The 15381-nt window shown below is 48.1% G+C and overlaps 1 protein-coding gene across 4 annotated transcripts; it reads left to right on the top strand.

The window, feature by feature from the left end:
* Positions 1–125: 125 nt before the first annotated feature.
* Arv1 (ARV1 homolog, fatty acid homeostasis modulator) lies at positions 126–11493 on the top strand. 4 transcript variants are annotated; one of them, XM_057754119.1, is made up of 6 exons: positions 126–284; positions 2976–3095; positions 5134–5287; positions 8516–8740; positions 9520–9664; positions 11181–11493. In XM_057754119.1, exons 1-5 carry the CDS (start codon positions 126–128, stop codon positions 9660–9662), a joined length of 801 nt encoding a protein of 266 aa, XP_057610102.1. In that variant the 3' UTR covers positions 9663–9664; positions 11181–11493. The 4 variants fall into 4 exon arrangements, with proteins under 4 accessions (XP_057610102.1, XP_057610099.1, XP_057610101.1 ...); XM_057754118.1 differs by having other exon boundaries at positions 230–284; positions 2011–3095; XM_057754117.1 differs by having other exon boundaries at positions 245–284; positions 1731–3095.
* Positions 11494–15381: the final 3888 nt, after the last annotated feature.

The following is a 15381-nucleotide window of genomic DNA, read 5'->3' as shown; positions in this document are numbered from 1 at the left end:
CTCTCAGCTTCAAGCACGCAGCCAGCATCCGCACTACAAGTCCCAGGAAGCCCCTGCGCGCGCCTTTCCAGGTCTAGTGAAGGTGACTTCCGCCAGAGCCCGGAAGTAGAGGCTGTATTGAAGGCATGGGGACGGGCGGGCGCAGGGGGACGCGGTCCGGGAAGGGCACCGAGGGCGCGGCGACGGCTGCCTCCCCTTGCCTGTACCGTTGTATCGAGTGCAACCGGGAGGCCCGGGAGCTGTACCGGGACTACAGCCACGGCGTACTCAAGATAACCATCTGCGTGAGCGCGCCGGGGGCGGGGCGCGGCCAGGGAGACGAACCCTAACGCTTGGTGGTTGAGGGCGAGGCGCGTATGATGGTGGGAAAGAGAAAGCAGGGGGTTCACGAGGACGTTAGCTAGACTTATGACCCCCGGGAGTGCTAACGCATTTCTGTGACTCCAGCATTCCACTCGCATGCCTGGCAGGAGGTAGATCGCGAACTCGACGCCAGCCTGGGTTACCCTGAGAGACCCTGTCTCAAACGAATGAATGAGTGATGGAGAGAGGTGTGATTCCCTAGGGAAGTAGGCCCTGTAGCGGGAAGCGTGTCATTCTCATGTTGAGCCTGAGGAGGTGGAATCAGTGTTTCAGGGCTGGTGCTCTAGAGATGTCTCCTGTGTCTTCTCAGGGTACTTGTCAATGAACTAGTAAATGCACTGAATGGAACAATTTAACCAAGACAGAAAGCATTCCCTACCGCCAGGGATGTTGCTTAGTTGGTAGGGTGCTTGCTTGGCCCAAGTGCGTGAAATCTTAGATTCCAGCTCCACTACATGAACCCGTGAGGCATGGGGGTGCACACCTGTTATCCCCGCATTTGGGAGGTGGAGACAGAAGGACCTGAAGTTCAAAGCTGTTTGCGAGTGTGTGTGTGTGTTGATAGCTAAACCCAAGGTCCCTGCCAGAACAGCACAACAAGTGTTCCTAACCACTGGGCCATTTCTCCTGTCCCCTACACAATGATTTTGAGGACAGTCTGGCTTAGAGACCCTACATCAAATTTTTCTGTTTTTTACTAAAAGTAGTAAACTTCCAGATAGTTGTTCTGCTCTGTGTGTGTGTGGTGTTTCCTTCTGTTCAAACCGAAGGCAAGAGGAAAGAGTAGAGGGGGCACTGAGGAGATGGCAAGCAGTCCCAGTGATCGAGGTCAGCTGACTGAAGCGAGGTTCCTATCTGTGGGGTGCTGTGGAAGGAGGCTGGCAGCACACAGCATATCACCTGGTACTAGAAGTAACCTCTTTGGTTTCAGGTCACCAGCATCCTTCAGATGGCATGGTGGCTTGCTTTCTTCCCCTTCTAACCCTGAGGGGAGAGAATAGTGAGGCCAGGTAATTCTTGGGGCCCATGAAGCTCTGAGTCGGAGAGAGCGCTCTTGTGATTTCCTAACATCACTGCATGGGCATGAGCCTAACACAGGATACCGAAGGAATAGGAGCTGTGTGTCCTGATGCCGGCTTTCCCTCCTACTTCCAAAAATTATCTGACTCCTAATCTAAGTTTGGGGTGCTTTCTGAAAGTGGGATTCAGAAAGGCACGTACCACCTTAACAGTTTTTTTTAAACAATAATGTTGCATCTCTGGGCTTGAGCCTCATGTGAGGAGAGGAGACAGGCAAAGGAAGGGGGATCTGGGAAAGAGCTTTTGTCCTGAGTTTGTGGTTAATCTTTAACTCATTCTTTGCTCAGGTAATCTGAAAAAATATGAACCTCTGTGCCTCCATTTTGACAGATAGATTCACATTTGAGGGAGTAGCACACCTACTGTTTGACCCGGTACCTGGGAAAACATGTTATTTCCTACAATGGCGTGAGTTAAGTGGAGAATCTATTTTATTGTGTTGAAGTACAGGGTGACAGCCCTCCAATGCACTTGGCTTTCCTTCTAGGTTTTGATGTAACTAAAAGGTGATCCTGGTATATTTGTGTGCCTGTTATTATTATTTCAGCTTCTCTCTTATCCTGTCAGCCTTTCAGAATGTTCTCTTTGGAAGCTGAGGGAGTCCTGATTTGTGTGACATAGACCCAGGCTGTACAACCCGAGTTCATGCACAGCACAGCACTCTCCACTGTCTCTGTGGTAGGAGAGAAAGTGTGTGTGAGTGTGTGTGTGTGTTTCCCAGGTTCTTGATCTCATTGGAGAAAATTCCAGGCTTTGGGTCACAGACATTGTACCCTGATCTTGATCCATCTGTGGCTCAGAAGCTAGAGATAGGAACTTTGTTGAACACCTTCCTCCAAATCCTGAGCCACGGTCTGTACCACAGCCTGTCAGCCAGTGTGTTAGTAATTTGCTTTTTACAAAATCATACAAACCAAAAGTGGAATTGAAAGAATCTTCTGAAATACTTTGTGCCTGCCATGGTTTTTTAAATCAAATTCTTTTCTGAGCCGGGCGGTGGTGGCGCACGCCTTTAATCCCAGCACTTGGGAGGCAGAGGCAGGCAGATCTCTGTGAGTTCGAGACCAGCCTGGTCTACAAGAGCTAGTTCCAGGACAGGCTCCAAAGCCACAGAGAAACCCTGTCTCGAAAAACCAAAAAAACAACAACAACAACAAAATTCTTTTCTGATGTTATTTTCTGTTTTGTTTTGTTCTTGAGGCAGGATCTCCCTAGTCAGTGCATGCTGACCTCAGACTCCTCCTGCCTCTGTGTCCTTAATGCTGGGGTTAAGCTATGTGTTACCACACCTGGCTTTCCTTTTGGATTCTTGAATATAAATTTAAAATATTACTATTTTAGCTAAAAGCTAGTATTTTGTCATCATGAAGCCACTTCTTACATGGGTGAGCATTTTTAAACTGAGGATTTTAAATAGATGCTTATACATCTTGTCATTGGGAAAGTTGGAAATAGACTTTAAGTCCTTTAAAATTTCAGAATGTATTAATTTATTTGCTCTGATATTACTTTGTTTTTTTTTTTTTTTTCAGAAATCTTGCCAGAAGCCAGTAGACAAATACATTGAGTATGATCCTGTTATTATCTTGATTAATGCCATTTTGTGCAAAGCTCAGGCCTATAGGCATATTCTTTTCAACACTAAAATAAATGTAAGTTATGGTAGTTTAAATTTTTATTAGCATTCAGTCTATCCCAGTTATTGCATAGAATATACTTAAGACAGATTATTTGCTGTGAATCTAAAATTCAAATTTAACTGGGCATATGTTCTTATTTGCTTAATGTGACACCACTAGGTTTGGGCAGAAGTAGACAGTGCAGTAGTCTGCCCCTCAAATAACCAGGGTCCTTTTAAAAAAAAAAAAAGATATTTATATGTGATGAGTGCTCTAGCTGCATGTGCGCCTGCAGGCCAGAAGAGGGCATTATACCCCACTACAGATGGCTGGGAGCCACCTTGTGGGTGCTGGGAACTGAACTCAGGACCTCTGGAAGAGCAGTCAGTGCTCTTAGCCACTGAGCCATCTCTCTAGCTCAAACAAGGCCTTTAAAGTGACCAGAGTGTGGAATTTCAAGCTTGTTTACACACTGAAAATTCCTGGGTGGGGTTCAGGAGACCTCCACAGGCCAGCTCAACATCTTTGTGTTGTGTGATGTTTTTCTCTTTTGGCTCTTTAGTCTTTTGACTTTTTTGGGGGGCCCACCACCCAGCTCCCAGATATATCACACATGGAGTCTTATTCTTAGTTATGGATGCCCGGCCTTAGCTTGGCTTCTTTCTTGCCAGCTTTTCTTAAATTATTCCATCTCTCTTTGGCCTTGGGTCTTTTTTCTTTCTCTATTCCTATATACCTTTTCTTGTCTTCTTACTTCATGTCTGACTGTAGCTGGGTGGCTGGCCTCTGAATTCCTTCTCCTTCCTCTCTAGTTGCCAGATCCTTTTCTCCCAAATTTCTCATATTTATCCTCTTTGCTTGCCAGCCCCTCCTATTCCTCTCTCCTACCTCGCTATTGACCAATCAGCTCCTTATTAGCCCATCAGGTGTTGTAGACAGGCACAGTAACACAGGCTCACAGAGTTAAACAAATGCAGCATAAACCAAAGTAACACATCTTGAAATAATACTCCCCAACATCTTTGTGGATGGCCTACACCCCTTCCCAGATGCTTCCAGAGTGCAACCAGAGGACCTGTGTGCCAGCTGAGGAGCCTCAGGCCCTGGGACTTGTTCAGCTCAGGTTCCCACGTGCTTTCTTGTACCCATGGTAACTTACTGGAGAAAGCTCAGTTTGCAGGAAAGATCATCAGATTGAGAAAAGCCCATTCTTACCACATAGTGTTTTCTAATTCAGTAAAAATTTCAGTACCTTAAGAGGTTCCAACCCATTTCTACCATATGTATTTTTCTCTTTCATTGGCCTAATACTCATTCAGCCCAAAGGCTTTGTGTGTTTTTGTTTTTGTTTTAATTCCTGTTTATGTGGTGTTCTCAAATCTTTAGATTAGCTGGGCATGGTGATGCACACCTTTAATTCCAGCACTCAAGACGGAGGCAGATGGGTTCAAGGCCTTCCTGGTCAACACAGTGAGTTTCAGGAAAGCCAGGACTACACAGAGAAACCTGCCTTGGAAAAACAAACAAACAAACAAACAAAAAAAGCTTTCGATTAGATTCTCTTGTGACTTTTCCACCAGTGTCAGCCACATATATGTTGTATTTGGCTGTGTGCGGATGAGAGCTGACTGTTAAAAGCAGTAATCCCTATAGGAATGCACATAGGGTCTCCCCAGGAATTCTGCAAAATATACCTATCCACGTCTTACTCCTAAAAAGCTGACCCCAGACTGGGTCCTCTGATGGTCAAGTTTGGAATTCCTTGTGAGGTTCCAATAGACACTACTAGTTAAGAACTTCTGACTTACGTAACTAATGCAGCTAACCAGTTAATAACACTGGAAAATCCACATGGGACATTCTTGGAACAACTACTGAGTGAACGTGCGCACATGTATAGTCTTAGTACTCGGAGGCTGAGGCAGGAGGGCTCTCTGAAGTGTCAGACCAGCCTTGGCTATACAGCAAGACTAATCTCAGAAAGCAGAATAAGCCCTACAGCTGTGTGCCTGTCGGCGTGCAGTCAGCGGAATGCTCTATCTGACCCGAGGACACTGTCTCTGACTGTCAGATCCATGGGAAACTCTGCATGTTCTGTCTGCTTTGTGAAGCATACCTGAGGTGGTGGCAGCTGCAAGACTCAAGCCAGAGCCCAGCCCCCGACGACTTGATCCGCTACGCCAAGGAGTGGGATTTCTACAGGATGTTTGTGATTGCTTCTTTCGGTAAGCAAGTGCTAGCCAGCAGCTCACTGCTCTGAGTGAAGCTAAGACACACGGTCAGACAGCTAGTGCAGGACTGGAGGCCACATCTTCAGCTCTGACTAACCTCCTCGGGGAATCTGAATCACCTGCTTGCTTTGTCTTAAAAATTTGGTAGAGAGATTGTGCTGATCAAACTAGGACATTTTGTAAGATACTCTAAGCCATTTTTAAGTTCTTGAAGATTGCGTCAGGTCCTCTCATCGAGGACACATTAATAACTGCCTGCTGTTTTCCAGTGCATTAGGCTAACTGCTTCATGCGGATGTCTGGCAGTAAGTTTGCTGCTTGTGGGACTATATCCAAGGAATCGAACAACCCCCAAACTTACCGGTGTGTGGGAAGCGTCTCTCATTGAAATTGAAATCCTGGCTTTCTTGCCAAGGTCCAAATTGCACTGAGTTCCTGTCTGTGACAACATTTTAGTTTTCATCCTTCCCTGCCTCAGAGGCCTCTGGCTTAGGCCAGGCTGTGGCAGGCACCTGTGCTCCCAGCCACTCTAGGGGCTAAGGCAGAAGAGTTGCTGGAACCCAGAAGCATTGAGGCCAGTCTGGGCAACACAGTAAGACTCCATCTTAAAAATACATTCAAAATAGCCCTTCAGCTGATCACAAGGCACTGTTTCAGGAAGTCTCTGAGTGTGGTACCTTCCACATCTTATTCTAGACCATCTGCCCTCTTTTTTCCTCTCTGTCTGCCATCGTCCCTGCCCTCCCTTGCATCTCGTGGATCTGCTCAGAATTCCCAGGTGTCCACGTCTGACCTAGACCTTTCTCCTGACCTCTGAACCCTGTGTCTACTTGTTTCTTAACCAGCCCCGCTGGACAGCTAGTAAGTTGCCATCTCTAAGCCATGTCTTACTCTGCCTCTGCCCACAGCCTCCCACTGCAGGTTGGCAAGATCAAAGGCCTTGGGGTCCAGCCTGAAACCTCTTTCTTTGGAGCTCTGTTTAGTCGTTGAAAGCCTCATTTATTCTACCTCCAGAGTAGTTCTACACCTGCTTCCCATTGCCTCCAGAGCCAGCTGGGATTTCTACAAGTTAGAATAAATGGCTCAGACCTGATGCTATACCGCAAGGTCTCTTCATACAAAATGTTCCCTTTCTGATAAGCCTAGGGCCCACATACGTAGCTCTTCCCTGCTTTCTGTAGTTCCCTGCTTTCTGTATACTGGCAGTCTTCACAGTTGGACCAGCCCCTTCCTCCCATGGATCTCACTGCACCTTCTGCCACCACTCCAGCCCACTCTAACCCAGCTGCTTTTGGCACGTTCAGTGAGCCTCCAGCATGTGTCCATGATGTCCCCATGTCTGGCTTCCTCATATCTCTGAGGTCTTGGCTTCAGTCTCATCTTGGTGACACTTATCCTGATAACACTTCTTCCTGATAGCCCTATTTACTACTGTGCTGCGCTGTGCACACTATCTCATCTAACACAAGTGCTGTGGTTATTATTAACTTCTTACTGATTTGCCTTCGCCTACTTACATTAAACCCAGTGAGTGTTTGGTCTGTCATGACTGCTCAGTAGACATTTGTCTGATAGCTAAATGAAGGATTGCATACAGATGGGCGTACAGTCCAGCCTGAGCATGTGCCTCGGTTAGACTGGGGTCACTCACTGTCCAGCATCACTGCCTTATATAAGAACTATTCTGTGTGCATGTAGTGGACTGGAGGGCATCAGTGGAAAACACAAAACACTGATGTTCTCTCCTTTGCGGGTTAGAATCCAGGGTGGGTTGTGGTTTCTTGGATTTATGACTGTTTTAATAATCGTAATACATATTTGGTCTGTAATTAAGATATAATTTGGATTCCATTGCAACTTTAAAAATTAATGTGAAAGCTGGGCGGTGGTGGAGCGTGCCGTGAGGCAGAGGCAGGAGGATCTCTATGAGTTTGGGGCCAACCTGGTCTTCAGAGCGAGTTTCAGGATAGCCAGGAATGTTTCACAGAGACACCCTGTCTTCAAAAAAAAAATGAAAACTTAATGTGAATGTTTATTGTCTGTTAAATTAAAACTTGAAATATACAGGATTTATTACCATGAATATCTTAGAGATAGTAATACTGAAAAAATACTTGAGGGGACTGGAGAGAGAGCTCGGTGGCTCAGAGCTTGTGCAGGTCTGGCAGAGGACTGGAGTTTGGTTTCCAGCACCCATACAGGGTGTCTCACAGCTACCTGTACCCCAACTTCAGGGGACCGAATACCCTCTTGTGGCCTCCACAGACACTGGCACTCACATATATACATATATATATATATATATATATACATATATATATATATATATATATCCACAAATAGACACGCACAGATAATTAAAAGTAAAATAAACCTTAGAAAAGAAAGCTCAAGCATTTCACCCAACCCAAGAGTGAAACACAATATGATTCCAGGCTTTAAAGGGAAGCCTTCTCAGGACTGCTGGCTCACATCTGGATCCCAGAAGTGTTCTGTTTTTGTTTGTTGTTTTGGTTTTTTTTGTTAATATTTATTTATTTATTTAGTATGCAGTATTCTGTCTGTGTGTATCCCTGAAGGCCAGAGGAGGGCACCAGACCTCATTACAGATGGTTGTGAGCCACCATGTGGTTGCTAGGAATTGAACTGAGGACCTTTGGAAGAGCAGGCAATGCTCTTTAACTGCTGAGCCATCTCTCCAACCCCCTTGTTTTGTTTTTTGAGAGAGGGGTTTCTCTGTATAGTCCTGGCTGTCCTGGAACTAGCTCTTGTAGACCAGGCTGGCCTCTAACTCACAGAGATCCGTCTGCCTCTGCCTTCTGAGTGCTGAGATTAAAGGTGTGCGCCACACCGCCTGGCTGATCCCAGAACTTAGAGATGCAGTAAGGTCAGAAGTTTTGAGACCAACTGCGGGGGGGTGGGGGGGACGACGGGACGACGACTGTAGCAAGGCACCAGTGCCCACCCCCAGCCCAAAGAGAAAAGGGGAAACTAAAACCTATTGAAATGTATATCTTAAATCATGCCAGCAGGATTTAACACAAAGCCTATGTGTGTGTGTGCTTCTGTGCTTGTGTGTGTGTGTGTGTGTGTGTGTGTGTGTAAGAAAATGATATTATGAAGGTGTTTCTTAGGACATCTGCTGAGTTGGAAATAGGGTTTCTTTGTTTTCCAGGGGTTAGAATGGGTGCGACATCTCTATTTCCCTCATTTGCTCCACAGAACAAGCTGCCTTTTTTGCTGGCATTTTTGCTTTCCTGTGGGTAGAGCAACCCACGACAGCAAAGAAGAAGTCCAACCTGGTCCTGCTCCTGAAAGCACTGCTGCTGTCCAGCTATGGGAAGCTCCTGCTTATCCCGGCCGTCATCTGGGAGCACGATTACACACCCTTGTGCCTTAAGCTCATCAAAGTGTTTATCCTGACATCGAATTTCCAGGCCATCAGAGGTGAGTGTGCCCTTTCATTAGACATGGCAGCTTCTAGCCGTTATGGAAGGCCGAGGTCCTGGCCCCGGGGCGTCAGAGTTTCAGAACATGAGCTCTCCACAGACCCATGTTGGTCCTGAGGACACACAGCAGACACTTGGGTCATCCAGTTCAGCCTTATGGTGCTACACGTTCAGAGCACATTCACGCACACCGTCCCTCCTGTGGGCCAGGCATCAGCCTTTTGTTACCTCCACTTGAATGGCTTTAAGGGGCTGTGAGGAGTACATGCCTGCACACAGTTACCAGACTGAGCAGATGTCTGGCCAAGAGAAAATGTCAGGTGCCTGCCTCCCATGCGAAGACAGTTCTTCCCTTTTAGGCACTGTGAAAAGCGCTGCTGTGAATTGCAGTCTCAGTGCTGCTCTTCCCGCTCTGTGGCGCTGCAGAGGGGGCTTCCTTTCTGTCAGTTTCTTCAGACCTTCAAGTTGGATAGTGGTGGTGGTTTTGAGACAGTCTCCCTGTGTAGACCCGGCTGCCCTTAAACTCAGTGCAGTCCACCTATATGAACCTTGTAAGTGCTGGGATTACAGGCAGGCACCGCCACACCTAGATTTATTCTCTTATTTCATGGGCTTCTGCCTCTGCTTGAGAAGAGCTTGGCGCTGGTGTTAGAAGCAGAGACTTTGTTTCAGGACCTGTAGGGCAGGGCGGGTTCCTCAGCTCAGCACCCTGCAGTACACAGGCCCTGCTGTCTGTCTCGGGAGTTCCTAGGACACCTTTCTGCCTTTGTTTCCTAGTGACTCTGAACACCAGCCGCAGGCTGTCCCTGCTGGCCGTGCTGAGTGGCTTGTTGCTGGAGAGCGCCATGGTCTGCTTCTTCCAGAGGATGGAGTGGGATGTGGGCAGCGACTGTGCAGTCTACAAGCCTCAGGACTTCTGAAGGTACTGGAAACAGCTGGTCTCTTAGTTAACATAGCTACTTACTCCACAGGAGGCACCGTCAACAAACCAAATAAATGGTTCCACCCAAGTCTAATTCCGGGAATCGGGATCACTGATAGGAACATGTCAATTTCCTAGGCATCTGTACCACCCAGGAAAGTCTCCTGGTGCATCCTGGTGAGGGATGGGGCCTTGTGAACCTCTCCCATGCCTGAGTATAGGCCTATCTCACATGCATAGCTGCTGAGAGTTGAGGACACGGCAGTGTCATGCCTGGAGGTCAGCATCCCATGAAAATCCTGTCAGACATGGTCCTTTTCCGCTAGATAGCAGAGTAGTGTGGCTGAGCTGGTGCTGCCTATGGCCTCTTCCCTCACATCCCTCTGCTCAGGCTCTTTCTCCAGCACTGGGTGGCTGGGCCCGTGTTCTTCTCTTGACTCTATCCATCCAGTGATATCTGGCTGCTGCCTTGTCTAGCTGCTCCTCTCCTTCCGTCCCTTAACTCCTGTCTCCCAGTCTCTTCCCCTCCAGATTCCCTCTACTTCTGACTGTCCTGCAGCTCTCAGCCACACGTGAACCCTGAAGGAAGCCGCTGAGTAGTTCTCTGCCAGGCCCTTGAAATACTTACGTTTCCTGCCTTCTACCCTGCCTCCTGGCCCTGTGTCTACACAAGGTTCAAGATTCTTGAGTGGGTGGTCTCCACTGGTCATGTGATCTCAGCAGGACCCAGTGGCCTCTGAGAACTATCCACTCTAAGGACCTGAACCCTCCCCACTTCTCAGCCACACTGCCTCCCTGTGTTGAGAGTGCAGTAGGTATAGGTTCCTTCAGCTTTTCATTGCAAAGCCCTCTTCTGTCATCCATGGTATTCCTTCCTTCTCTTGTCTTGTTTTCTGCTGTGTGCAATTCCCTTTGGGACTGCTTCTGACCTGTGGGCCCCATTCCTTCACTTGAGGAAGCAAGATCCTAGATTGAAGAAATGCAGAACCCATGGCAGGGAAGGGAGGCCACTCCTGCTTCGGTCCATGTCACCTTACATGTGGAGCTCTCAGACCCTCACAAGCCCTGTGGTACAACCCCTGCCTCCTGCTGTGCTTTGAGCCAGTTCATCTTCCTTCCTTCTGGGTCTTGGAGGTGTTGCTGCTGGACCTGTCTTCTCTGCTCACCCCTGAGGAGGGACGCCTCTCCACCCTCGATCCTGGGCCTCTACCCAGTTGGCATCTCACAGCTGCCTTCCCTGTTTCACCCAGGGCTGAGTTTCCTCGGTGCTTTTGTGCATGTGGTTGTCTGCTGTAGTTTACAGGCAGGAGAGTCAGCTCATGAACCCTTAGAGCCCACTGCAGAGCAGCGGCCTGCTGTGTCAGCGTGGACTTTGTTCACTCTGCGTCTCCTTGAAATTACGCTGGGCGAGCCCTGCTTTGGGCTCCCGTGTCTCCATGGCTCCCAGCAGCCCTGGAAGCAGGTCTTGTATGGTGACCAGAACAGGCCTTTCAAAGTCGTTCTCTGTTGTCCACAGCTTTACTCTTCACTCTGTGGCGGGACAGCTACCTCAAAGGAGAAGGCACGAGAGAAACAAGGTCGCCACTTTCTGTGAGTGGAGTGAAGTCAAGACTGGGGATTTTTGAACAAACCCAGACACCCCCAGGAAGATCTGAGCCATCTAGACTCCAGGCTAAGAGCCCTGCAGTGACACACGGGCAGGCCCCGTGGTTTCCAGTAAGGAAAGGTCGCAGCTCGATTCCTTTGACATGTTTGTGTCCTTAAATCTAAGTATTACATTGCTGTCTTAAAAATCGTATTTTGTGTTTTTCTGACGGAAGCACTTTTCTCTTAAGTAGTCTTTCAGAATAAATCAATTTTTTATGCATTTCTGATTCAGTAACTACAGTTGTCTTTTGAATTGCCTGAGCCAGAAATAACCGAGTATCTTAATTATTTCTTTACTGCTGTGATAGAACACCATAACTCAGGCACATTATAAAAGGAAGTGTTCAATCCAGCTTATGGTTTCAGGGGTTTAGAGGCCATGATGACGGAGGGAAGGAACAGCTGAGAGCTTACATCTTGATCCACAAGCAAGAGGCACACTGAGCACTGGGAATCACAGGAGTCTTGGAAACCTCAAAGTCCACCCCCAGTGACACACCCTTCTCCAACAAGGCCACACCTCTGAATTCTTCACAAATGGTTCAACCAAATATATGGGCCTACTGCGTGGTGGCACACAACTTTAATCCCAGCACTTGGAGGCAGAGGCAAGTGGGTGTCTGTGAGTTCAAGGTCAGGGTTGGTCTACAAAGTGAGTTTCAGGACAGTCAGGACTGTTACAGAGAAACATCTCAGAAAACCAAAATAGATGTATGGGATTGTGGGAATTTTGGTCTCATTCCAACAATGGTGGCGCACGCCTTTAATCCCAGCACTTGGGAGACAGAGGCAGGCAGATCTCTGTGAGTTCGAGACCAGCCTGGTCTACAGAGCTAGTTCCAGGACAGGCTCCAAAGCCACAGAGAAACCCTGTCTCGAAAAACCAAAAAAAAAAAACCAAAAAACAAAACAAAACAAAAAATCAGAAAATCCCTGAACGGCACAGTCTAGAGAGGTCATATCCCAGATGCTGCTGCTGGAAATGGCTGCAGCAGTAGCCCCGCTGCATGTATCTACCGTCTCCATACCAGTCGTCAAGTGCCCGAACTCAGCATATTCCCCTGCCTCCGTCTTCTGAGCACTAAGAGTGGTACTCAACTTTTTTTTTTCGAGACAGGGTTTCTCTGTAGCTTTGGAGCCTGTCCTGGAACTAGCTCTTGTAGACCAGGCTGGCCTCAAACTTACAGAGATCCGCCTGCCTCTGCCTCCCAAGTGCTGGGATTAAAGGCGTGCGCCACCACTGCTCGGCGAGTGGTGCTCAGTTTAAAACAAGGAATTAGAGCCAGTGTGATGGTACACAGTGTAATCCCCTCCAGGGTGAGGCAAGAGAGTAAGTTCCAGGCCAGTTTGGACGCCACAGTGAGGTCAGGGTCAGTTCAAGCAGTTTAGCAAGACCCTGCCTCAGAATAGAAAGGACTGGGATGTAGCTTAGTGCTAGACCCTTGGCTTAGCATGTGTGAGATCCTGCGGCCAACCAAAGAGGTCAGAGCAGTCTGCTCAGTATTGTCCCGTTACTTAAGAACAAAGAATGCTGAGACCAGTCAGCTACCAGTGGAGTGGCGTGTGAGAGGGGCTTTCTCCACACTCAAACCATGTCTACGCGGTCAGCTAACATCCCCAGCATTTTTCAGCATTTTTAATGAAAATCTTGAAAGACAAATGTGTTGCAGGATCTTAGTAAGAATGCACGCCTGTCTCTACTACAGTTGTGAGCTTCATTTTGCTCCGACCTTCTCTTTGTGTGGTTGGTTTTGGTTTGTTCATTAGTTTTGGTTTTTGTGTTTCCAGACCTGGGTTGGGTACAGGGGCTTGCACATGGTTTATTCAAACATTGGTGAGCTGGTTCAGAGGATAAAGGACCTGCCGCAGCGCCTGGCCATCTGAGTTAGAGTCTCAAGACCCACGTGCTGAAAGGATAAAACCAGCTTCTTCTGCAAGGTGTTAACACACTAAATACGGATTGAAAGGGGGGTCTGGAGGGGGTATGTGCCCTCCTGGAAGATCTGCCTCGTGACCACAGTGATAAACAGGCTGAAGCCAGGTGTTGCGCTCCCTTAATCCCAGCACTCTGGAGGCTGAAGCAGGACAGAAAGTTTGAAGTAAACCTGGGCCACATAGAATGACCCTGTCTCAGAGGGAGAAAGCGTAAGCTGCGGCAGAGCCCCCAGCTAGCTCTTGTTTTCAATGCCGAGAGACCACGCTGCTCATAAGAGTGCTGCAGATGGTGCAGCCACGGGACAGGTGCTCTTCATTACCAGTGTCTGGAGATAGCATCGTACACCGGAGCCCACAAAAGGATATTTTTAGATACTTGCAAGGCTGCATTAGTCAGAAAGCTTAAAGATGTTGAAACCACAAAATGGCTAATGGGCATGCATAGGGTCACACCAGAGCAATGACAAGATCAAGTGCCCATTGTTCTTGGTCTGATGGACCTATCTGTCGCCTAGTGGCGGGTCTCTGTATTGGTAAGAAAGAACAATTTACCATTCCTCAAATATAGTGCAGGGAAGGGAGATGAGAAGGAGTTTTGATCGGTAGAGGACTCAGGTGACTAGACCAGGTTGCAGCTTGAGTGTCTCCGAGGGAGGCAGTGATGAAGTGAACATGTTGCTGGGACCCTTGACAGCTGCACCAGTCCGGCCCGTGCCTACCCACAGCCTTCACTACAGAGTGAGAAAATCCTGTGAAGGAAAGTATTTCTAGCTTCAAGCTAAATACTGGCTTCTGAAGCATCAACAAAGAACACGGAAGCCAGAACCTGGGGCATGAAATGGACCCAACCTGCTTACTCCCATTTAATAAATGCCTGCATGTCCTACTGGGTTGTGGCATGCAGTTTTAAGGGCTTAACAGTTGCATCTTACTAATTCCTAATAATGACCAGAAGAAACCTGTTGATTTCATTGGCTCTCAGGAGTAAATGAGGAAGTGTTTTCAATGTGGAAGGCGAGGACAGTATTAAGTCCAGTGTTGGGTTGAGTAATGTTGGCTCTCTGGTGATGAGCTATCAGAGAACATGGAGGTGCCCAGGAATCTACCAGGTGCCTGTAGCTAGGAGACTTAGGACTTGCTCATTCTTCTTGCATAAGGAAAGCAGGCAGGCAGTTTCATGAGTTTCTGTATGTGTCCCTACCTGAGCTGTGCGCCCTCTGGAGGTGCTAAGGGGAACACACTGCTGTAGAGACTGTGCATCCCCCCTGGCTTATAACTGGCCAGCATCACTCTGGTCTCCATCCAGTCACGTGTCCCTCATGACCCACCTAGGTAATACAAGGTGATTCCATTTCAAGGTTACTGATCAGTTCTCTCAAGGCCCTCTCCAGACGTGCTTCAGAGCCAAACTCCTGAGGTTCTACCTTCAGATGACTTTGGGAAGAGTTTTCCACCTGCTGCAAAACCCCAGGTGACTGTTGTGCCCATCCACCAGGGCATCGCTGCTCACTGCCAAAGTGAGCAGGGCTCTCCCCTGGGTGTGTGAGGGCAATGCACGAAGCTCTGCTACCTCAGCCAGTGAGCCTTGAGGCCAGCGTGTGGAGTGTATTTCATTCTGACCAAGGGGCAGATGGATACAAGTCTCAAAATCTCCACATTTAGACAGCTGAGGCAGGAGGAGTGCCTGGAGTCTCAGGCCACCCTGGGCGACAGTGAGGCCTTGCTCAAAATCCCAAACAAGAAAACAGATGAAAAGGATTCCACTGCAGCGGCTCCCTGTGCTTCCCAGGACGCAGGTGGCAGGAACCACGCAGAGCGTCTGCTCTGTAGTTCTCTCTCTGTCTGTCTGTCTCTCTTTCCTTTGAGTGAAATCAAGGTCAGAACTGCCTTATACATCCCAAAACAGACAGACAGTATGCCTTGTCTTCCCCAGTGTGGCCATTCTCCACAGCCTGGCTTCATTTCACCTGCCCTGACTTGTCAACCCACTTAAGAAAAAAGAAAAAGCAGTAAAAAGCAGTTTTATTGTGTTGTGAGTTTTTATAAGGCAGCTGTAGGTAATTTTTGAGGAATGAAGGTGGTTACCTGACGGTTTACAGTAGAGAGGCGCGTGGTGGAACGCGCCTTTCCTGATC

This window comes from Chionomys nivalis, chromosome 21, assembly GCF_950005125.1.
Source record: "Chionomys nivalis chromosome 21, mChiNiv1.1, whole genome shotgun sequence".
Lineage (NCBI taxonomy): Eukaryota > Metazoa > Chordata > Mammalia > Rodentia > Cricetidae > Chionomys > Chionomys nivalis.
This window is presented reverse-complemented; position numbering and strand designations above follow the sequence as displayed.